Source organism: Passer montanus, unplaced genomic scaffold, assembly GCF_014805655.1.
Source record: "Passer montanus isolate IOZ18808 unplaced genomic scaffold, ASM1480565v1 scaffold12, whole genome shotgun sequence".
Lineage (NCBI taxonomy): Eukaryota > Metazoa > Chordata > Aves > Passeriformes > Passeridae > Passer > Passer montanus.
The window spans coordinates 1202888-1226522 of NW_024358722.1; the positions used below are offsets into that span (position 1 = coordinate 1202888).

Below are 23635 nucleotides of genomic sequence, written 5' to 3' on the forward strand. Positions count from 1 at the left end.
CTCCTTCCCGCCGCCCGCCGGCGGCCCGAGCCCGCCCCTGGAGCGCCCGGTGGCGGCCGACACGGGAAGGCGGCGGCGGTGCGCGGCACCGGGGGAAGCATCTCATCTTGCCCTCCTCCTCCCGCTGCGGATAAGCCGCTGTCAGCTCACCTCAGCTCCGCGGCGGCTCGGGCGGCCGGGACCCGCCAGCCGGCATGGCGTGGAGGCGCGGGGGCTGGTGCTGCCGCAGGCTGCCGGCGGTGCGGGGCGGGCACCATAGAGAGGGCGGGCGGCGGGCGGAGAGCCCTCCGACGGCGGAGCGGAAGCGCGCTGGAGAGGCCGGGCAGAGGAGGAAGTGACGCCCCGGTTGCCGCGGCGATCACGCTCCCGGAGCTGGAAGCGCGGCGCGGGCGGCGCGGCGATGCTGGCGCGCCGGGCCCCGCTGGGCGCCGCGGGCTGCGGCCGCCTCCTGGCAGCGGGGCTGCGGCCGCTGCTCTGCGCGCTGTCGCCGTGCTGGGTGACGGCGGGGCGGCACTACCCGTCCCTGCGGGTAGCGGAGCCGGCGAAGGAGAAGCGGCTGGTGCGTAAGGAGCAGCGGAGCAGCCTCGTGGTCCGCCGCTTCATCGCCTGCCCGCAGCTGGCGCGCACCGTGCGGCGCTGCCTGCAGGGCGGAGCCGGCCCCGGCCCCGGCCGCCAGCCCCTGCTGCTCGAGTTCGCGCCCGGTGAGCTGCCCGAGGCTCCGGCGCGCCCCAGTGACCTTGGGGGGTCAGTGCGAGCTGCCGCCCTCGCCAGCGGCCCTGCTGGCGCCCCGGCCCCGCGGAGCGCTGCGGGAAGGGGCCGGGGCCGTGCCTCTGCCGGGATCTCGGGCGGGGGTGCCCCGGCCGCAATCCCGGCGCGGGATGTCCCGGACCCGCGGCCCGGCGCCTTCCCGGGACATCTGGGGTGTGCCTGGGGCGCCCGCTCAGCAGAGCTTGGGGGATGAGTGAGGGTGCAGTCTGGAGGCACTCGTGTTAAAACTTTGCTGTAGAGTGACCAGAGATGGCATTTTCTGTCAGGTAGTGCTGTGGTTTTGGAGGCGAGCGTTATCAGTAAAAGCACACCCGGGATTATGGGCTGTGGCAGATCCTCTGCAGTTACCTAATGGTTTGGGATTTTTTGTTTACATTTCTGCAGGATGCGTTTTAAAGATAATATGAGTAAGGTTTCACAGTATATTTCAGTTGGCAGAAGAAAAAGTAATAGAAATATTCGAAACTTTATCTTCAGTGCTGCTCAGGATCTAATTGTAACACTGTGCTCAGTGTAATACAGTGAGAAATCTCGGGCAGGATGCCTGTAAATAATTTCTTTAACTCTTGTTCTGAAGTGTGTTTAACAAACACAAGCTATCTCCTGTTGAATGTGATGTCCCAAAGTGTTGTGTTGGAAAAATCACTAAAGGTAATCACTTCGAAACAAGAATGCGATCCTAATTTTTTTTTTTTTTTCCTTTATTTTCCTCATTTCTCTTAACTCTTGAAGTGTGTTTAACAAACACAAGCTATCTCCCGTTGAATGTGATGTCCCAAGTGTTGTGTTGGAAAAATCATTAAAGGTAATCACTTCTAAACAAGAATGCGATCCTAATTTTTTTTTTCCCTTTATTTTCCTACTTCAGGTCCTGGGATTTTAACTCGATCTCTGCTTGATGCAGGTTTTAGAGTGGTAGCTCTGGAAAGTAACTCAGATTTTCTTAAAGACTTACAGGTATACTTGTGATTCAGTTGCATGTTTCTGAAACAAAATTAAAGGGAAAATAAGAAATTAGCTTAAATTGTTGTGTAATTGTTGGATCAAAAGGAATTAGGCAGTGGTTGTTGCTTGCAGCATCTGACATAATGCCTAATAACAGTATATAGTTTGGCATTGTACATCACAAATGCAGAATGTTTTAAAATTAATTTGTCATTTTGTGTATGTAGCAATTCAAGGTCATACAGAGTCTTTCTCTGCGTAAATAAAATTTCATGCATACATTTGAAACTGATCGGAGTCATTGTAGATGTTTATGCTTAAGCTAGAGTTCTGCATGAAGCTGTGAAAAATCTCTAAAAATACTTTTATTTATTCTGATTATCTCACAGTTTTATTTAATCTGTTTTCCTACATTTGACACATGTGTTGTCCTCTGCTGCTCAGCTGGGCTTTGCATGAATTCAAAGGGGGTCAGACACAGAGCTGCGGAAGTTGCTTTAGAAGGTTTGCATTACAGTGCTGGTTTGGAACCAATGACTCTCACATTTTGGTTAAAATGTGTATAAAAGTTATCCTCTCCATAGATATGAAGAATTCTAGTTTCAAATTGTTAAAGAAGCTGTTTACTTAGTTTAGTAGCTTGTGTGACTTTTTAAAAACCTTACAGAACCTCATACTAATTTAAGAATGGTTTAAAGCTCAAGTTGAACAGCATGAAAAATGTCAAAATGCCCTTCACAGTGAAGGGGGCAATTATTTTTATCAGGTGAAAGAAAGAAGCTGTTCTTTTTGTCAGCTGTAAGAAGCAGCTCTGAGGTTGGGACTCTTGTTGACTGGGTAACAATTTAGGTAATGCTTGAATGCATTTTTTTTTTGGGTTGGGTGTTTTGCAAAACTAGTTACCATATCCAGATTTCTTCAACTAAAGGTATTTTTATTCAGTCCCTAGAGGATAGCCTGGATGGGATCAGCTGTAAGAAGCAGAGGTTGGGACTCTTGTTGACTGGGTAACAATTTAGGTAATGCTTGAATGCATTTTTTGTTTGGATTGGGTGTTTTGCAAAAGTAGTTACCGTATCCAGATTTCTTCAACTAAAGGTATTTTTATTCAGTCCCTAGAGGATAGCCTGGATGGGCAGTTAAAGGTGATTCATGGTGACTTCTTCAGAATGGATCCTTTGGCGAAGGGGGCTTTGAAACCACCTGCTGTGTCATCCGACAAACTTTTTGAAACCCTGGGTGTAGCAGCAGTTCCTTGGAGGGCAGGTATATGTTTATAATCCCACATGTTACAAACACATGTGTTTGAAGGGTGCATAGGCAGTTTGGCAAAAACTTTGGGATTTGCTTGAGTTTTATGTTCTATTTAATACGCATGCTTGATTAATAGATGCTGTTTTCTACATTTCAGCTTTGCTTGAGATTCATGATAGCTTCAGAACCCCTCTCCCCCCATTCCCCATGGCAATATCAGATAATTAGGTATTTTCTTGTCATTTAAAGTTTTTGTCTAATGCAAACTGGGCTTAGCTTTGACTAAGGCTTGAATTGTATTCATTCTTGAACAATATGAACTCACAGACTTTCTTTGCTTAGTTTTTTGTAGTTTAGACATTAGAATTAATGAGATTGTCTAATACATACCGCAGAATTTTAAAGATACTTTTGCTATTGTGGGAAACAGATGTGCCTTTGAAAATTTTTGGAATCGTACCACAACAGTTGGAAAGAAACAGGCTTTGGAGACTTCTTTTCACCATGTATGAATGCAGTTCCATATACAGATACGGAAGAGTAGAACTCAACCTCTTCATAAGTGAAAAAGAGTACACGGTACGTGCAAGGCATTTTACAGGTAATGAAGGTGTAGTGCTTCACAGAACACAAACCCATTTATATTGTATACTTAATGTTTTTGATAGTGAGTTTTTTTCTACCAGAATTTTTAAGTATTGTCAGTTTCCTAGTTGTCCGCTTTATGCAGTGATAGCACTATTAAGAAACATTCTGTTGTCATTTAACCACAAATTTTAAAAGTGGAAAGACTGGTCCTTGAGAAGTATATGCAGCAGCAGACTAGCTGCTTTCCATTGTAAATTGTGATTAAATTCTGTGCCATGCTTTTGCAACAAGTTTGTTTACTAGGTGTAGGCAGTAGTTAATGAAGACAGAATTCAAAACACAAAAATGCAAGTGAAGAGGATTCCAAGTCACTAAATACCAATACAGTGAGATACTTGTCCTCCTGAGTTGTTTTGTATGCAGTACTGAAAAGAATAGAAGCAAAATACAATTATTTACACTCCTTTTCATTAATGCCCTGTACACTAAGGTGCAGAGCCTTTTCTCGTTACATATTCCTAATTTAAGCTGTCCCAAAGTTCTAGAACTGTACTTCAAGGATGACTTTTTTTCCTCTCCCCACCCCATGAAACTGGGAGGTTTGTACAGAGTCATAAACCTTTAATTACTTGAAGTAGACAAGGACTTCCAGGTCTGCTTACACAACCAGTGTTGTGTCTAACACCCCACTGAAAAAAATTAAATGTCTTAAGTATATTTGTCTGTGAAATACCAGTTTGGACACCACTGAAATACTTGCTTGTGTGGTATGTTGTAATGGTCAGATTTTTTACTAAATCCAGGGCAGCCTTTTCATTTAAGGTAGTCCCTGTTTCATGTTTGTTTTTGATTGTTTTTTTTTAAAATTAAGTTTTCTGGTTATAATGTGAACTCTGTTACATAAGAAGTATGTAGTAAAAGCTATTGGAACTTTCTTTAACTAGACATTGTTGACTCCTTTTTGTTGGTTGTTCTTGCTTTTTATCATATGACAAGACTGTGTAAATCTATTACACAAAGTTAAATCTTCCTGCTATAATTTACTTCTTCCCTTGCCCTTTTTGAGAATATTCACAAGCTTTTTTTTTTCTTGCTCCAAGAGTTGTTTGATTTGTAACATTGATCAGGATGATGACTCTGCAAGTTGCTTAATGTTCAGCGTGGTCATCTGATGTTTTACTTACTCTGCTTTGTGTGTCTTCTTGGGAGTATTATCTTATCAGTGCAAACTGATAACTCTGCCAAAGTTACGGTTTTTATACTAAATCTGATCCTTATTTCTCTTCTGTGTGAAACTTCTCTGCCTTAAAAGGGACCAGAAAGTATATGCTGGAGAGTCCTACATAGTTCAGTTATCCAAATAACTGCTGTGAAGAAATACTTCAAATATTATGTCTTCTAGCCTTGTCTTCTGACAAGATAAATTAAAATAACACAAAGCACATGTTGGAGGCCTAATGTAATCTTACCTTGGAATTTTAGACTTATCTGAATTTCTTTTTTATATATATATATATATATGTGGATTTTGCTTAGATAAAGACACAGTCTTGGTTTTTGCAACAAAAGTTCTTGCTCTTTACCTTTTTTTAGATATTAACAGCAAAGCCTGGGAAGTCGAAGATTTATCAAGCACTTACTGTACTTGCACAATTAGGGTATGAAATTGAACTACTGCATAAGGTAAGAGTTTTGTACCAGCTGACGTGGCCTAAAGCTATGGACACGCATTTAGAAAAGGGTTCATAGTGGTTTACCATTGCAAACTAATTGAAAGCTAATTTGTTGTTTAAATCAGTTGGAGAACTGTTGGAAAACTTTTGGAAAAAGCTAAAACAATCATGTTTTGTGTATAACTTTTTGAATTAAGCAACATTCTTATTCACTATGATGTCAGTGTTTTCACTACAAGCCATTGTACTCAAAAACGTTTATTCTCAAATTCTAGTAGACAGAAAAAAAGATGTTTACACACCAGATAAACCTTTTCAATTTTTCTGATGGTTGTGTGAAACTAGAAGTCTGCTTTTCCAATCTGTCATAGTCTGCTCTTTGTTATATGCTCTGAATTTTGCCAACATGTATGCTTTTGACTTCCTAAACTGTGTTCAGTAGAAATTTTTCTGAGTCTTGGTGCTTTAATGTTCTAAGCATACCTGCTTCTCCTACAAGTCAGTACCTTCTTACCTTGTGAAACACGCTATGGTTTAGTTTTAAAAGTTTTTTTTTATGTTGTCCCCCAGTTCCTCATGAGCACATGGCCATCAACTTTCAGTTAGTTTATGCTGTTCAGATTTATCTTTGTGCTCTGTTTTTCTAGGAACCTCCTGTCATAGTTTAAACATTTTGCTAATCTAAAAAAAGGTTTCACTCTCTGTTGTCTTCCAAATACCTTATACTACAAGGTATACATTAAGGTAAATATTAAGAAGAGAGGTGCTGAGCTCTTCTCCCTGGTATGCACTGACAGGATGTGTGCAACTGTTTCAAAGCTGTGCCAGGGGAAGTTTAGACTTTGTATTAGCAAATGCTTTTTTATGGAGAGGTTGGTGAAACACTGTAACAGGCTTCCCAGAGAGGTGGTCAATGCCCCAATCCTGTCAGTATTTAAGAGAACATTTGGACAATGCCCTTTATAACATGCTTTAGCTTGGCCAGCCTTGAATTGCTCTGGCAGTTGGACTAGATGATCACAGCAGGTACCTTCCAACTAAAATAGTCTATTCTATTCTAACAAAACACTTTAATTCCATAATACATAATACCTTTGCTTTGTCCCATAGGAACCTTGGTCTTCATTTGCAACTACTTTGAAAAATGGGGGAGTGGCAATACCAAAAGCTGGGGTAAGATTGTTGTATACGCTTTTCTTCTGAAGATGCCGCTACACTACTTTTATTGAAAGGTTAAAGTAACTTCATAGCAGTATTCACAGATGTGTTTTATAAGAACTGTTCTAATTAAAATTTAGGGCAGCATAGAGATTCATCAGAAGTGGAGTGAAGAATTGCTATTTTCTTAGAAACTGAAATAAACTAGTATCTTTATTGTCTGTGATGGAAAAAATATAGTGAGTAAACAGTATAAAGGAATATGAATTGGTCAAGTTTTTTTCAGAGAAAGTTACTGATGGTCACATCTACCTGCTTGAACAAAACAAGTGTTACCACAGTTAATAACACAATCAGTGTGCTGCTGGTTTTGGTTAAAATAGTTATTCACACGTCTATGATAGATTTCATGTGCAAGTTAATTGTGGAAAAGCATGAGTCTCCAAACTTAAATCTGGGAAGTGCAAAAATACCTTGTGTAAAGTTATTTACTTCTCTCCTTTGGAAAAGTAATGATGTTCCTTTGTATAATAAAGGAATATTCTTATTTAATTCAGATAATATAAAAGCACATTTACTTCATATTTTTGAGTTTCACACTCCCCAGAAAACTGCTATGGTGCTGTATTGAGTGCAATACTTTGTAATATGTGACTGGGTGTGCCTTATGTGCTTAGTTGTGTTGCTGGAAAGCCATGTGGAGAGCCCCATGAGGTGGGCTATGCAGGATGTACCAGGACAACTTCAGAAGTACAGATGTCAGCTCTAATATATCCATTGCTGCCAATACAGAAGTACATTTCTTTCCTTTGAAGAGTCCACTTTGTCCCATTTTTACAAAATCCTCATGTTGCAATAGTGTCTCAGTGTCACTCACATAATTGTGTCTTTATATAAAAACAGCAGGTCTGATACCTTGCATAGTATAGGAATACAATAGGCCATATAATATCTTGAAAACTCACATCAGGCCTGTATTGTCTATTTCAACTAAGAAAGTCCAGTTTAAAAATATAGAAATAAACCTCAAGTGATAGTATGTTTCTTTTGTTTTCTATTTCCTTTTCTGTTTAAGGCACAGGGAGGTGAAGCCTCATCTTCTGATGCAAATCATCTTGTTAAGACTTTTAATAAGAAATGTTATTGATGGCGAAGATGAAAGTCTTGGTTTAAGATAGATACTGTATTAAAAAGTGATTTTTTCAGTGACTTACTCTGTTTTTCTTGCAGCGGCTGCCAAATGACCATTTCTGTTTGGTACGACTGACTCCTCAGCAAAACCTTTTTACAGGAGGCTTGAAACCCTCAAATGCATCTACCTTTATTTTCATGGTGAAACAGTCTTTTGCTAAACCTAAGTCTAAACTAACGGATAGATTAATGTAAGTAAGAAGGAATTACAGTTTTTATACTTCAGAGAAATATATGAAAATACTAAAAAAGCAATGTTCCCAAAGCAGTGTTTATTTGCAGATGAAATACTGCCTTATAAAAAAACCCTCATTAATTAATTTTTAATTAATCATCAACATGTAGAATAGAAGATTTTATTATGCAACTTACTATCCAGTATTTTGGGGACTGTTCCTGTCCGGAGGTTGGAAAGTATTTATAATGTATATTCCTGTACCTCCAATGGAGCTTAGGTCATGTATCTGTAAGAAGTTTTCACTTATTTTACAGATACAATAATAAAGCCACCAAGAGTTTTGCAGTTACAGAAATTAAAAGCTGAAAGAGATTCAGCTTACAACAGACATCAAAGTTACGCTAATGAAAACAGCTGAAGGTTATAGAAGGTGGAACGGGGATGTCCTCAAATGGCTGTTACCTAATTAAAAAATTAGGCTTTAGACTTTACCAATTATGCAAGCTATTCATGTTTCTTTATGATCAGTAGATTTCTGTTTCCCAGAAATGGAAGGTGTTCACAGTCTACAAGGCACTGACTTCTTGATGATGAAAATAATGAATATACTTCTCATTTGCTGATAGTAGGTTGTGAAAGTTAATTTCCAGAAAGGGGGAATAAATAAGCTACTAAATTCCAGTAACTCTCTTAGAAAGACAAGTGGAAAGAGCCGTAATGGATTTATTTCTTAAAGCTCAGTGGTATACCTCAGCTCCACTTGATCCTTCAGCCAGGAAGTTGAAGGCTTCTAATATGCATCTTCTGTGTATTTATACACTTTGTTCCTGTCTGGGAAACAGTTAATGTATGTGCACATTTATGAAAGTATAGCTTTCATAGTAAAGATGTAGATGGGGGAGGGTGGATACATCTGTTTACGTGTAGAAGAAAATACCTGGGAGGTGTAAGTCACTAGTTCATGCTATACTGAGTCATCCTTGGCTTTAATTTCTCCAGCACTGAAACATCCTTCTTAGGCTGTAATGCCTGTTACTGACTTATGAATTTAGGGTGGATGAGGGAGAGAGAACACCCAGCCTGTAATGAGGAGGTTTGTGTGGTTTGGTATTGTCTGTGTGTGCTGGGGGCTTTATTTGCTATTGATGTGTTTTAATAGCAGAGGTTTCTTCCTGTTTGCAGTATGGATTGAAAGTAACTTGTGTTACAAGAAGAGGTTAGCTTCTTCTGGAGGCTGTGAAAGAGTGAAGTGGACCTTCAGATATGTTTCTTGCTTTTTAATTTTTCACAGGAAGAAATGCTCCATTATGATTTTGTTTGTTTGTTTCAGTTCCTGGAGCTTGGACAACAGTGACACATTACTGAAAGCACTAGAAATTCCCAAAAATGCTGCAATGTGTAACTTGTATCCAGAAGACTATAAGCGTCTTTTCGAGGCTTTGCAAAACTCCGATTTGTTTGCTGAGAGCTTCTTCCATGATGAAGTCTTGGCAAGTACAAGGACCATGAACTTATAAATCTAAAGCTTTTGGAAGATCACCTTTGCTTCTGGAAGATTACTTTGATAAAAAGTGATTTAAATAAAATCAGAGATACTGTTAGCTAGATGATTTCCTGTCCAAACAGGAAACATTTAGCAAGCAACAAGAGCCTTTCTACTTAGGATGAAAGTAATGAATTCACAGTTATCTTTCACAATCCTATCTGGAATGGACAAGCTTTGCACACAATTGTATCTGCAACGGACAAGCTTTGCAACTTCTGCAGGAGCTTATTAGCTCTTGCTACTTTTGGATGTACCACTTAAATGCAACTTTTTGTTACACTGTTGCTGTGTATTTACAACATCTGAAAAAAGTTGTCAGACCAAATTATTATTTGTTTGGTTTTTATTTTGCTTAATTATTTGAATGCCCTTTTGACAGATTCACAAAATACAAAGGTCTTTGCAACCACTGAGTCTGCAACATTGTCTGCTTTTCTGAATTTGCAGCCTAAAGTCAATAAATGCTAATAAATTAATAGTGGTATAGTGGTTAATAGAAGACAAGGTAATGACAGGGTGATAAAATATTAAATGAGAGTTGCTTAAAATAAAGATTGTGATATCCCTGAGGAAAAATTGTAGCAGTTATTTCTTTTGAAAATAACAGGGGCAACATGTACTAGTTTGTAATGCAATACACAAACATCTACACATGTATAGGGATTATTTTAGGTCTGAAAGTCATCAGAATATTCAGTGCTGTATGAATGATTTTTAAAAAATCATCGTATTTGAAACCTTTGCCAATATCTTTAATGCGTAATAGATGTACCAAAAAATTACTCAAAACCATATGCTATTAAAATTCTGTTTTTAGCCATAGTACTCCATATGGCAACCCGTTCCTCATTTCTCTTTCTGTCTGACCATGTAACTGTTCCGTTGTTCAACAATGCTGAGAGGTTGTACTGTTTCTGTGTTGTATATTGTACCCTCTGGAAAGAGCTGTGGCAAAAAATACACTTCTTTAGCAAAGCACTAGTTTATAAAATGCCATTTTGATGAAGGCTGAGCTATTTCCAGGCTGTGGATAACATTAGTGCCCCAAACAATGAAAACAGAATTGTATGTATTAAGATTAGTGTGAGGTGTAGATGTGATAAGCATTCATCTCTGTCTTCCTCCTGCAGTTCTGGCTGCAGATGACAAAGTGACTTTGAGCAGCCTCAGTTCACTCTGCTAGCTAGGCTGCAGTTTCCTCTTGAAGCTGCTGAGCTTTTGTAATACTACAATGAAACTCCTGGAAAGGCTGAGGCTTAATTTGCAGTCTGCCTCAGAGGCTTGCTGGTGTTCTGGTGTGTGAAGATTTGAAGCTTCCTTTCTGCTTACGTCTATCTCTGTTTCAGAGACAGTCATTGTTAACTGTCAGTGAATGGTAACCTTGCATTGACAGAAGCAATTCCACCTTTTCCAGTCTCATTAGATGGTAACTGTCTTATTTGCTGGTCTATAAGACTGCTCTGTCTCTTGGCCTGGTTCCCCACCCCACCTTGAATCAAAACACCTTGCTCTTGTTGCAGCAAGATGTCTTACACCTCCAACATACCAGAAGTATTCTTTACATGAAATGTAAGACCACAACTGCCTAAATAAATTTCTTTAACTGTGTGCTGATAACATTTCAAACACAAACTGAGAAAAAGAAATTTGTTTTATTTTGATGCTGTTGCAAAGCAGCACTTAATGATCCAATGCAGAGACTAGCAGCAGGAGTCTGTAAGTGGAAGGAATATTGTATAACTGGGGACTTGAAATGAGATTTAGTGCTCAACAGAAACACACCATTAAGGCTAAGTGTAAGCAATGTTTCACAATGATCACAAATGTGAAATGGAGATAGAAATGCCTGCCATTATAAAAATTATTCTAGTATTCATGGAAAAGATTGAAAATTACTGTTGTGTGTGAATAAATACACAGGAAGTGAAAATTAAGCAGGTCTATATATTTGATTAATTGATGCTGTTCACTCAGTAATTTCTACTGTTGCAAGATTTTAGCTTTTGTAGGATAATGTTGAACTTTCACTTCAATTTCAAATTTTAAATTGTACATAAAGGCTTGTCATACATTTCTGTTACCATTTCTAACCAATGCTGTACTATTTGTATTCCTTTCCTTTGCGTAACTTTATTTTTCCTCAAGAATGATTTAATACATGAACCTCTGAAACATGATCCACATGACTCACTGTCTAGCGCTGTACTATTTGTATTCCTTTCCTTTGCATAACTGTCTTTTTTTTTTTCCTCAAGACTGATTTAATACATGAACCTCTGAAACATGATCCACATGTGAACTCACTGTCTAGTAGAACACTTTTAAGTGTTGCTTTCACTCTTCCAATTATTTTGAGGAGCTGCCCAAAAATGGTGTTTAGCATTCCCTGTAAAAGCACCAGTATATCATAGCTGATACATTGATTGTAACTTTAGAGATGCCAAGTCTTTTCTAATGGCCCTCATCACTTGTGCCATCTGTCTGGGAAAGAAAATGATGACTGTGCTAGCAATTGCCTAAGCTCTTCCTACTTACTTATATTTAAATCATAACAAACCCAAATAGATACAGAAACAAACTTGGTCCAGTTAACAAGAAATTTTGCCACTTGGAATTAGGTCAGTTGAGTTGAACTCTACAGTCAGTTCACTTTTGATCTAGAAGAAGGGTTTGTGACCTTGCAGTAATTAATCCAGTAGATGCTGTGGTAAGTGGTTGTGACGATGGAATGTGTCTGTACTGGCTGTAAACCTGTTCAGCACTGGACATTTTAATAACCAGAGCTCAGCCTTGCAGGCTAATGATAATGTTCATGGAAATATCAGCACAAAACTTGAGAAACAGATTGTGTGGTATAGTTTAGGATGTGCAAATGTGATGGGAAGAAACTGAGGCTCCCTGAGAAGCATGTTGAATTAATTGTTTTGTCAGACTGAACACAATCTGTTAGGCTGCAGATTGAAAACTCTGACCTGAGCTTTGTAAGACATTAATTAGCAAAGCTATACCTTTCTTCTGTAAATGCTGAGAAAAAGGAAATAACAAGTAACTTTTCCAGGAAGGACAAGTCAGAGGGAGATGTTCGCTCACATTATATCCTTGTTTAACAGCTATTGCATCTTTCCTTGTGCAGGCTGTTTAACTTGTCACTGCTAAAAACAGGCACACTGACTGTCCCAGCAGATAGAACACAACATGCAGCAAGCACAGGAAGCCCTAGGGAAATTAGGAGTAATTAAGATATACCAAATGAAACAGTCGATTACTCATAATGTAAGTCTTTAAGCACTGATGTGGTTGATCCTATTGATACAACCCCAAATAAACAAACAGGTCAGAACTTTCTGAGCTTGCTTCTGTCATTTGAAGGAAATTGACATGTTTGGGGCAGAAAAGATACAAATAAAGTAGAATGGCTTGGTAAATTTCCCAGTAAAAAAATCAATGGATAAAATCTATGTGAATGAATTATGTGCTTAAAATGCTCAAAAATTATGAATTTGTGCTTAAAATGCTTCTGCAGTGATTTTTAATTTAACATTCTAGAATCAATTTTTCACTAGCACACCAACAGTGGAAGTAAGAGACCTCTTCAAGAGACACGTGTTCATAAAAGATTTGTCTGTACTTACAAGCTTTCAACTAATTAATTGATAGCTACTCTGCTGTTAGTGACACAGATTTTGTACAATCCAAAATTAACATTCTAGAATCAATTTTTCACCAGCACACCAACAGTAAGAGACCTCTTCAAGAGAGGTGTTCATAAAAGATTTGTTTGTACTTACAAGCTTTCAACTAATTAATTGATAATAATAATCTGTGCTGTTAGTGACACAGATTTTGTACAATCCAAAATTAACATTTTGTGTTTTGAGCCATATTTTGCTCCCAGAAAAAAAAAATCCATTTTGTGCAGTGTTGTTTGGAATGGCTATTGCACATTTATGAGTAAGGAGCAGAATTTGAATGATTTCATTACTGCAGCTGTTTCTCTAGATTCATGTAAAACATGCTGTCCTGAGATAGAAGAGCTAGAGCTCCATGACGGTGTCTCCTGGCAGTAAGGACTTATGACTAATTCAGCAGCATCAGCCACAATTAAGTGATATTTCCTTCAAAACTGCCCTCATTACACTCCCTGACAGCTTCTTCCGTCCAGAATGTGTCATGCACTTCAAACAGCTGCTGAGAAGTCTGACCTGTTTAAGTCTGTGTATGACTTGGTCATATAAAAATACCATGCTGATAACAGGGATTAAATTCACCTAAATATATTCTTGGGCTAAATAAGCACTTACTAGGATATACAGCCCTACTATCATTATGCTTTCAAGAAAATTCCGACTGATGACTCCAAAAACATCCAAGTTGGTCATTCCATTGATCACCATTGCTCAAAGACTGCTGAATGGCCCTCCTAGGTAGATTTGCCACTAACTTGTAGATGTATATATCCAGAATCAGTTCTTCAGGCCTTTCACACGGATGTCCAAATATCCAACACTATATTAAAATGTTCAATGCTGAATTTGAAAGCTAATCTATACAGAAAATTACTGCAATTATGTTTTCATATAATTTGAAATGCAATGTCAACTAAAAGCTGTTCTCAAGTTTGTGTGGCTTATTTCCTGTACAGCTTATGCCAAGCTGATGGAAGTCCCTTTCTTCAGATATACATACTTCAGATCTTCCTAGAGTAGCTGGGCTCCTCAAGGCTGTGATTTTCATTTTGTTTGTGTGTCAGTGAGACAGACGACTGGCATTCCCTCAGATGTGTTTTGCAAAATTTTGCAAGGTTGTTTTTGTGTTACTGGCCATATAAGTGAGAAAACTTGCCAAGAAAAGAAAAGAGAAAATAATGAAAATTACATCTGGTATTACATATTTGTATTAGCTCTTCCCGAGGTGCACTTTTTGCAGTTCATGGGTAGGCCTTTAGGTTCATGCTTTTTGTTTAACCATTCATTTCCTAAATTTGGCCACTAATAGAGGCAGTTGTTAACTTCTGTTATTACTGGTCTTGTTTTTGGTACAGGTTTTGGGTGATGTGAGCTTAGAAACTAAAACAGCATAGACAAGAAAATGCAGAACATTTAATGGGTGAAGAAAAGCATACAGGCCAAATACAGAGCTAATTGCCTGATATTTTAACAGCTAATAAGGTTAATTTTTGAGAAAGTCACAGTATCACTGTAATTTAATAAATTTTAAAAATTTGCTAGAAGAGTTAAAGATAAGCATAGTAACATTCATAATGATTTCACTAACAGCTAGATTGCTGTCAGTTCTTTTGGTAATGAATTACATCATTGCAGCATTAAGCAAATGTCAAAAAATATTTTTCTGTGAGAATCCTCTGGCTTTATGTACCTTGGTTCTTCCTAATAGCAGTGTTTTAGATATGCATATTGCCATTCCTTATTATCTTGTTGCAACTTGGATGAAAATAATTGCAGGCTGAAATAATAGTTACTGAGAACAAAACGGAGTAGTTTTAGCACAGCTGCTTGGCAGAACTGTAAGGCCAATGTCTCAGTGTTCTTTGACAGCACGAATCAACACTCGTTTCCAAAACACAAACCCTACCTCCCTCTATAGGCGTGATGAGGAAAACCAGACAAAGTCGATCTGCAGTTTAGCACATTTAGCCTGCATCATGAGTGTAATCTCGTAAATGAATGAACATTATGCAGATCCATAAAGCACTTATTTCACGGGCTTTGAGCGCCAACATTTCAGATTAATACTCTTATTTAATTCTGCAAGGGTCTTGCTTTTTCTATTGTCATTTTTATCTGACTCATGGTTTTGACAAGAAGTATCTGGTGCGTGGGGTGCATTCTCAGTGAGAAATCCCATCAGAGCATAGGTGCAGCTACTGGCCCAGTCACATTTCTTTGCATTCAGATCACGGTGAGATCCAGAAAAACACCCAGATGACGGCTCACGAATGTAATGTCATTTTTGGGAATGTCTTTTGACTGAATCATTATCACATCCCTTCCTTTCTAAACCAAACTATTTAATATTTTGGGCATAAGTATCTAAAGTGAGGGTGCCAGGAGGATGGAGCCAGGCTGTGCTCAGTGGTGCCAACCAATAGGACGGGGGATAAGGGGCAAAAATTGATGCACAGAAGTTCCACCTGAACATGAAGAAAAGCTTCATTGCTGTGTAGGTGACTGAGCACTGGAGCAGATAGTCCAGAGAGGCTGTGGAGTCCCCGTGACTGGAAATATTCAAGATCCCTCTGGACGCAGTCCCGTGCAATGCGCTCTGGGATGGCCCTGCTTGAGCAGCGCAGTTCCACCAAGTGACGCACTGTAGTCCCTTTTAACCTGACCCACTCTGGGATTCTGTGACATGTATTGCCAGCTGCCTCTCCAGGCAAAGGGCTGCGCTGGCCCAGGACCCGCTGGGCCGTGCTCCCGGGCTCCGTCCCTGCGGGCCCGTCCCCGCCCCCGGCCTTGCCCTGACTTAAGATGGCGGCGGCCGCGCCCGGTCACGTGCAGGCGGGCGGGGCGGCCGCGCTCCCCTCTCCGGTGGCGGCGCGCGCGGCAGGATGGAGCCGGCGGCGCTGGAGCGGTTCCTCAGCCCGGGCAAGGGCAGCGGCCTCCGCTCCCGCCGCAGCGTGCGGCCCGGAGAGCTGCTCTACCGCGACGTGCCCTTCGCCTACGTGCTCACCAAGCAGCAGCTGGGCAGCGTATGCGAGCGCTGCCTGCGCAGGTACCGGCGGGAGCGCGCCGCTCCGCACACAGCGCCGCCCCTTCCGCCGGGGCGGGGCCGGCAGCCCGCGCCCTCAGAGGAGCCGGCTGGGGCGGGATGGGGAGGGCAGCGTGCTCTGGAGCGGAGCTGGCTGTGCCGGGTCCCGCGGCCGTGTGCTGCCGGCGCTGAGGTGCGGGGCTCGCCGCTTCCTGCCGCTGTGTTTAGCTGGGGAGCCCCGAGTCCGGCGGGGCGGAGGGAGCTGCGCCCGGGGGTTCGCAGAGCTCGGGAGGCTCCGGCCTTCGGAGCTCCGTGTCTGGGTTGTCCTGTGGAGAGCACGTGGCTTTGAGCCATGCCGTGAATAAATGCCCGCCTTCTTCCCGCAAATCCTTACCAGTGGAAACCGACAAGCGCATAGTCACTTTCTGTGTTTGTTTAGAAGGAAACGAGCAAAACTGTTTTTTAACCTTGAGCAGTTTCCCGGCAAGCTGGATTGTGGCAGAGCTGTTAAAGGAAATCTCTGTATTAATACCTGAAACATCCTGCTAGATGAGCCAAACCCCAGTATAATTGCCAAGACGTGAAGAAGAGAGACAAGAGAAAATCCGATATTGCTAACTAACTTTTCTTTTTTAGGGTTTTTTTTTTTTTGGCCAGGGCAAGGGGATTGTTTTGAAGATATTTGAAGTTTCATTTGTTGAAACAGTCCAGGTGATTTGCTTCATGTCTTTTACAGGCACGAGAATATTTCTCATTTAATCAAAGTAAAATCTGATAACGTATTCCAGGTGATGCTTGCATTTTATAAGAGGCACCTTGTGTCTTCAGCATATTGAAAAAAAACCCCAACCAAAGCAAAAATTCAACACAAACTCCTCCAAAAAACCCCAAATATACACCAAACTCAAAAGATTTTTAGCTATTATGTCTGTGATGTCTGACTTGTGACATCAGAGTCCTTCAGGGTGGTGACTGAACATTTTCTGCCTGAAGTTCTGAGAGGCTGCAGACTTCAGAAGACAGGTTGAGTGCAGCAACAGGTGGAATAAAAGTGAATCTGAGGTGTTGCTTTTTCTATATAGTGATAGCAGTTAAATTAGGAAAAGTAAATAAAGAAGTCAAAAATAGATCTCCACCAATCTGTCTTCCTTTGCCAAATATACTGTGAGTTTGTAGCTCAAGACTGTCCAAGATGACAAGCTGACATTTATCTAATTAAAGGATATATGTACATCCATACAGAGATACATTTTTTTTTTTTTAATATATAGAAATTAGGCAATTAGTAAAGTACTGCTAAACTGTGATGTGAAATAGAACTGTTTCATCGATCTGCTTTAATCTGGTGTGGTCTTTTTTCAAAGTGAGGTGTCAGGAAAACGTTACTGTTCTCTTCCGGGACTACAGGCAGCAGTCACGTTGTCCGCTACTGTTCCTGTTTTTCACTCTGGTCTTTAGGTGGCAGTACAGGAGCACAAATTTAAAAAAAAAAATCTATTTCTTAACGTTGATTTAGTGTTTTAGCAATCCTTTTATATACGCGATTAATGTTTGAGGTTTTACACTGATGTGTGGTTTTATATTTTTGTCTCTCTGCTTGTAGTAGTGCATGTTGTTTGATGCAGTTTTAGGCTGTATGAGAAGTGCTGGGTGAGCCAGAAGATGGGTAGTGAAGTGCAGAGTATCTTCTGGACTGCCTGCTGAGAGGCAGCATGTCTTGCCGGGATTTGGGGTCACAGGCTTTTTGTGTTGCTGACTAACTCTTTGACCTTGGCCAAGTTCCTACAGCAAGGGTCTGATGTACCAAAGCAGGATAAGGTTGCCTGTTGGGGGGAGTTTGTTTTAGAAAGGAAAGCTCAGACAGTGAAGTAGTTCTGCTTAGTCTTACCTCAATTAAAGTGAATATTTTGTGGATTAAAAGTGCTGAAGTATTTGTATCCAAGAACACCTATATATATAGATATATATACTTAGATATGTGTATATATACATATACACTTAGTGCATCTAATGATAGAAAGATTAATAGCCCTTTTTTATCTTATTGGGCTGTTGGTACTATTTTTATAGTGACAATGAATTTTTCACTCATTGTTTTTAGGTCTACATGGTATGTAGAGCAAATGGTAGATTTTTGTCACTATCTCCCCTTTTGTGATTTTGTCTTACTTCAAATAACCCTGTCTTTTCTAATGAAGAGGATCATGTTTTTTTTTTTTTTTTGGTATTTTTAATACAAGGCTGGGCTAAAATGGTCTGCTGTAGATGGTTTAATACGATAGCATAGCTGTTTGAATGGTATTCTGGTAGTAATTATAGAAAATGATGCCCTGAAATAGGAAACATAATAAAGATTTGCTCTGAAATACAAGTTTTGATAGAGTGTTGGCAGTGTGTATTTCTGTGGAAACAGTGTCTTGGTAAAATATGATGTATTGCATGATGGTACGTTTTTTGCAAGAGTATCTGTAATGGGACAAAACTGGAATGGCAAGCATCTTTTTCCAACAATTTCCTGGGGAATGCAACAGAAAATATTTTTTTTCTTCTTGCTAATTAAAAGTTTTCTTTATGGGTTCTTCCATGCTTTAATACCTCTTTAATGTTGGTCTGACTCTCACATCTTGAATTGAAAATATACCCAGCCTGTTACAGATTGGGAATCGAAGTGAAAGTCAATGATATCTTTGGTGTTTGTTTGCTTTTCACAAAACATTTCTGTGATGCTTTGTAGTTACAAGAATCCACTGCAAGAATATTTAAGTCTTAGTTGATACGTAGGAGCAAGCAAACAAACTGTGTAGAATCTGAGGCTCAGAAAATGTAGGGAAAAAGAGGTAACACTACCCTATTTCAAAATGCTATACCATTTATACCTTCAAGGGAAATGAATATATGAGAATAACATTATGTATAGGCTATGAAGTAAAAGGCATTAGTGTTTCTTGTTTGAGTAAGGTCAGAGGTTCAGACTCTGAAAGTGGGTTAAGAGGAAGTATGAATGTATTTTTGAATGTCTGCAAGTTTTCTAAACACATTTAGGAAGAGAAAAAAGGCTGGAGTGATGATAAGCTGGATGAGACTGCAAACATTATTGCAGTATGGGAAATATAACCAAACCTGAGTAGATGGTTATGTTGGATTACAGTGTACTAAACACAGGCCAGCAGTTGTGTGCTTCTTTCTTGATTACAGCTGATTTAAAAATAGTGAAATGGAAATGCCTTTTCATTCAGAACTGTGCATTCAGTCCTGTGTTTTCAGCATTGTCACACTCTTAAATTGACTGCTTTGTTATTATTATTTCTACTAATATGATTACTGCTACTAAGACAGCGTCATGTTATTTCATCACCATGGAAGCTGGCATACCATTGTTAAAGTCTGGAGTGTTCATGTTAATGGCAGCCCAAAGGTACAAAAATACTGTTGTTTTAACCACAGTATGGAATTTTACAAGTGGGGAGAAGGGGGATTTGACTCAGAGGATGGCAAAGGGGGTGGTTGTGATTGCGTGATCCTTCCTACCACTGTGTGGCTTAGAGGTGTGTGGCTCTGCCTGAGGAGAGCTAGTTGTTAACTGTTCAAGTGTACTACCCCTTCCACACTGCAGCAGGGAGGTCAGGAGAGGAGGGGAGCTCATTATTTCGGCTTTCCAGCAATGGGAATTTCTCCATGAATGTTCTGTCATTCACCAATAGCTAAGATGATTTCTTAAGCACCAGAGTGTCTGTTTTTGCACAACAGCTGAGTTCTGCTGCTTCCAGTTTTGCTGGGTGATTAGGCGCAAACTAATGGATGCTCTTTTTTTTATGTGATGTTTAGCGTATGTGTGACTTCCAGTAATGCACAAGGCTGTAAAATATACACTACCTCCGTATTTATATCTGAAAAATACTTCTGTTGCTGGTTAATACAGAAAGAGATTTAAATTTAGGCTAATTTCTTGAAAACATCCTGTTATTTTGCTGTAGGTGTTCCTTGTATACATATATTTTGTTCTACAGAGATTCTAGAGTGTGGAAACCAAATGTTTGATTCTTTCATTCTTTGACTTTTAACTTTTCATCAGTTGTCATCAAATGAAGATAGTTAAGTATTATAGTTCTTTAGATATAAAACAATATCCATGTTTTGTAATTTTCTTGTATAAAAATTTTTTGGGTTTTTTTCCCTCCTGTAGAATATTGTATTTCCATGGTTGTTTATAGAATGGAACAACGTTTTTAAAATTCCTTAAACATATGTAAAAACATAATTCTTAGACTTGCCACATAAATGAATAAAGTTGGTCAGCATGACTTAGTACCATGTCAATAAGGTTTTTTAAATGTGAGATATATTATGTGTTTGGTGTCCTTTCAGTCAAAATTCTAGACAGAGTTCCAGTAGTTTTCAAGATGTGTAACTACTTGTGGAGTAGAGGAATATAAAAAAAAAAACTTATTAATCACAGTGTGAGTATTAGGAGCAATTATGTTTTTGTGCTTCTAGGATAGGATAATCCTGGGAACAATAGGCTATAATTTGATGGAGCATCCTGACAGTTAGAGGTGAAATTGCAGCACTGATTCTTGATGTACCTGAAGTGTGAACTAAGAGCAAAGCATGTGAAACAAAATTATATGTGAGACAGAAGCTATACAAAGTATCATAATTTCAGGTTCTGTGTACATTTGTGGGAATGTTTCCCAAGACCTGAGAAATTGAACACCACCACCAGTAACGTTTCTCTCTGTAGCTGGATGACAGCCTGAAGAAAGGCAGCATTTTCCTTAGAAGAGACTCTCCCTTCCCCATCTCAACTTACTCCCTTAGTGTTGAAGCAACTTTATGAAAAGCAGTATAGAAATGTTTGGTTTTTTTTTTTTTTTTTTTTTTTTTCTGCCCTCATGGCAGCTGGAGCCATAGAAGTGGCTTTCAGGCTGCTGTCCTCTGCTGCCAGCAAAGTCTTCTGTGAGAGGGAGTGAAGAAAGATTGCTTTCCTGCAGTGTCCTGTCCAGAGAACGTCTGTAGCAGAAATTATGTTTATGGTCTCCGTCTCCCATTCCTTCTGTTTGGAGTCAGGTTCAAGTAGGGGGAAGAAGGAAGCTCTGGCATTCAGGATAGCATTCATAAGAAGTTGTCCTGGCCTGCCTGTTGGTTTGGTTTACTTCCCTCACAGCATCCTTTTTAGTGTGTCAGGAGTTTTAGTGGACCAGGAGTTTTGTGTGTTACTTTTAGCAATATCCCTTGGTAGGTGCTTTTGACCGACTGTTTATTTATCCTGGGGGCTTGTTTTGAGAATGTAATTCAGGTTCTTTTAGCTGTAAATCCTTCTTTTCATTGCATAGTATTTTGGCCTTCAATTGTTGCCTCCTCACTGCTTTGGATACCCTGGGCTTGCTTTAGGTAACATATGGGTCACTGCTAATCTCCTTCCCTTCCTCCCCTGCCTTGTGGTCTCAAGACTGTTGTTCATGTCTGCTGCTGCCAACCTGGCTCTGCTCCTGTTAATAATAGGAGAAACAGAAAAAGGAGAGGCATTGTTAAAAATAAATTCTCCCAGGTCAAGAGTTTTTATTGCCGTGCCTGTCATTCATGGAAAATGAAAATTTTAGACATGCTTTAAAGGGCCCCAAAGCTATTACTGTGTTGGGATTTTGTGTATACAATTTTCATGCTTATACTGCTCTGTAATTTGAAAGGTATGGTATCAAAATTGTTGTCCTGTCAAGCTGTGACTGACCATTTAAGTTGTAGCATTCTTATAGATTTTAGTCAATTTAGGTTTTGCTGTGTATCTGCAGTGCACACCCGATACTGTATTTCTGTTCTGCATGGTGCAGTCCCTAATATTAAAGTTTTAAAATATTAATATGCTCTGCATAAATACTCTCTGCTTGTGGTTATTGATAAAATAATGAAAATAAGTTTGTGGATTGGATTGTCTTTAGTATGCATTTCCTGAACTGTAATTGTGCAAGTACAAAATTATAATCAGCACTAGAAGGGAAAACATAAGTGATTAAAAAATGGTAACCTCTAGGTAATGTAACAATACAATTAGTTCCAGATATTTCAAAAAAAATTAATTATGTGTAAGTTGCTCGAAGTTTTGTACTGCATTAGGAATTTATTGTTTAAATTCTTTAAGAACTGTTACTGATATCTTGCACATACGTATTGGAATTCATGAATTGTTAGTGGTTACTTCCACTAAGTGTCCTCAAAAGCCGCTCTGTGCTTTTGCCTGTACGGTGTATGGAATGATGCTGCTTTCCCTTGAAGAACCTTCTTGTCTTCAGAGCCAGTTGCAACAGCTGTTTTGAATTATCCAAAATTAGATGGGTGAGGCTGATAGAATTTTCTGCATGTCTCTCCATCCCAGCCATTTATGTTTTAAAGTGGGTTATGGATGACAACTTACCTGATGTGCTGGCTAGGAGCTGCTGAAAGGGCAGGCATCTTACTGGCTCTCCTGAGTCCTTGCTCTCCTTCCTGCTGCACCTTCTGCTTCTCATTTGGCACTTTGCTGCTCATATGACCTATGATACACTGGTGCAGAGAAATAAACTGGCAGAAAACATACTCTACCAAAATAGAAAAGTCTTAGTGCCCTTGAATCAGCTTATTGCCGGGGGAACAAAGCTGAAGTGGTCACTGAACAGGAATCAATGTCTGATTGTCAGGGCTGTGCAGTCTGGTTGTAGCTGGCCTTTAGTCTGCTGTAGCTAAAGATGAAACTCTAAGAAGGACAGTTAGAGGAATTTCTGAGCTCTTGTGGATATCTTTAGGAGAAGTAGGGCTTTCAGGTGTGCAGGGTTGACTGGCTTGTTGGTGTTGAGAACAATTTTTTCTGCCTTGTATTCCAGCCTAGTCCTGGACTGTGAGACCCCACCCTCATTTCTTTACCAATGTTTCAGTCATGTTTTACTTACATACTTTACTTTTCAGTCATATTTTACTTCCTCAGAAGCATATCCTAGCTTCACTTTAGCAGAAGAAACACTGCAGACTTTTGCAGTTGAAGTCTTGGTTCTGTGGGAGTTTATCAACTTTTCTGACTTATTTTATTTTTTCTGAGTATTTTTTTGAAGTATCTTCTTGGCCTCTGAGTTCCTCATCCTGCAGTCATTAGGTAGGAAACGCAATTTTGACTTCACTCAGGGCTGGCTTGCCCTGGCTGTTCATGTAGTGTTTGTGTGCTGCCTGTGCCATCAGGTTTTAGCATTCCAAGCAAAAAAGCCAGCAAGTGTGTTGAGCACTACTTATGAGGGTGTGATTAGGAGTGGTTATGATCTCAGAAGCACAGAAGATGTAGAAGTTCAGAAAAGGAGTAAAAGATCATCACTAAGTAAAAGAAGAAATGAAATCCATCTTATAAACTGTAAATCCCTTCTTACAATTCACCCAAATATGGCTCATTTATAAAATCTAATTCAAATGTCTCATTCAACTGCTTGGAGTGTGCAATGGTGACCTGAAAAGACAACTTCTTGGGTGTTGGCATTCTTGGTAGTGGGAAGGAGTATGGTAGAACAGGGACAAAGAAGTTGAGATGTTTGGTGAAGCTTGGTCCTCAGGGAGGAGGGATTTGTCTCAGGAAATACTGAGCATGAAATAAGCTGTGTTTCTTAGGGTAAA

General features: G+C 39.9%; 3 protein-coding genes across 5 annotated transcripts in view; 2 read left to right on the plus strand and 1 right to left on the minus strand.

The window, feature by feature from the left end:
- CNST (consortin, connexin sorting protein) overlaps nucleotides 1-296 on the minus strand; it is a 48648-nt gene extending 48352 nt beyond the window's left edge. For 2 of the 3 annotated variants that reach the window (XR_005626370.1, XM_039697704.1), the window contains exon 1: nucleotides 151-296. The gene's annotated coding sequence lies outside the window, so the exon portion shown is untranslated. The remainder of the gene's footprint in view (nucleotides 1-150) is intronic. The other variant, XM_039697706.1, reaches the window with a different exon arrangement.
- Nucleotides 297-326: 30 nt separating this feature from the next.
- Nucleotides 327-10937, plus strand: TFB2M (transcription factor B2, mitochondrial). The gene is made up of 8 exons (XM_039697709.1): nucleotides 327-701; nucleotides 1637-1725; nucleotides 2826-2979; nucleotides 3398-3546; nucleotides 5149-5238; nucleotides 6339-6401; nucleotides 7617-7768; nucleotides 9086-10937. The coding sequence occupies exons 1-8, from the start codon at nucleotides 401-403 to the stop codon at nucleotides 9270-9272; spliced, it is 1185 nt and encodes a 394-aa protein (XP_039553643.1). The 5' UTR covers nucleotides 327-400; the 3' UTR covers nucleotides 9273-10937.
- A 3774-nt stretch (nucleotides 10938-14711) lies between these two features.
- The window catches only part of SMYD3 (SET and MYND domain containing 3), a 385175-nt gene continuing 376251 nt past the window's right edge, over nucleotides 14712-23635 (plus strand). The window contains exon 1 of the mRNA XM_039697893.1: nucleotides 14712-16033. Within this exon, the coding sequence (XP_039553827.1) occupies nucleotides 15870-16033 (164 nt within the window). The 5' untranslated portion in view covers nucleotides 14712-15869. The remainder of the gene's footprint in view (nucleotides 16034-23635) is intronic.

Bases quoted from the DNA above. Each gene is read 5' to 3' on its own strand.
- TFB2M (XM_039697709.1), top strand. From the start codon at position 401: ATGCTGGCGCGCCGGGCCCCGCTGGGCGCCGCGGGCTGCGGCCGCCTC. The intron at 3,547-5,148 runs GTACGTGCAAGG...ACCTTTTTTTAG, and splicing joins TAAGTGAAAAAGAGTACACG to ATATTAACAGCAAAGCCTGG. The intron at 7,769-9,085 runs GTAAGTAAGAAG...TGTTTGTTTCAG, and splicing joins AAACTAACGGATAGATTAAT to TTCCTGGAGCTTGGACAACA.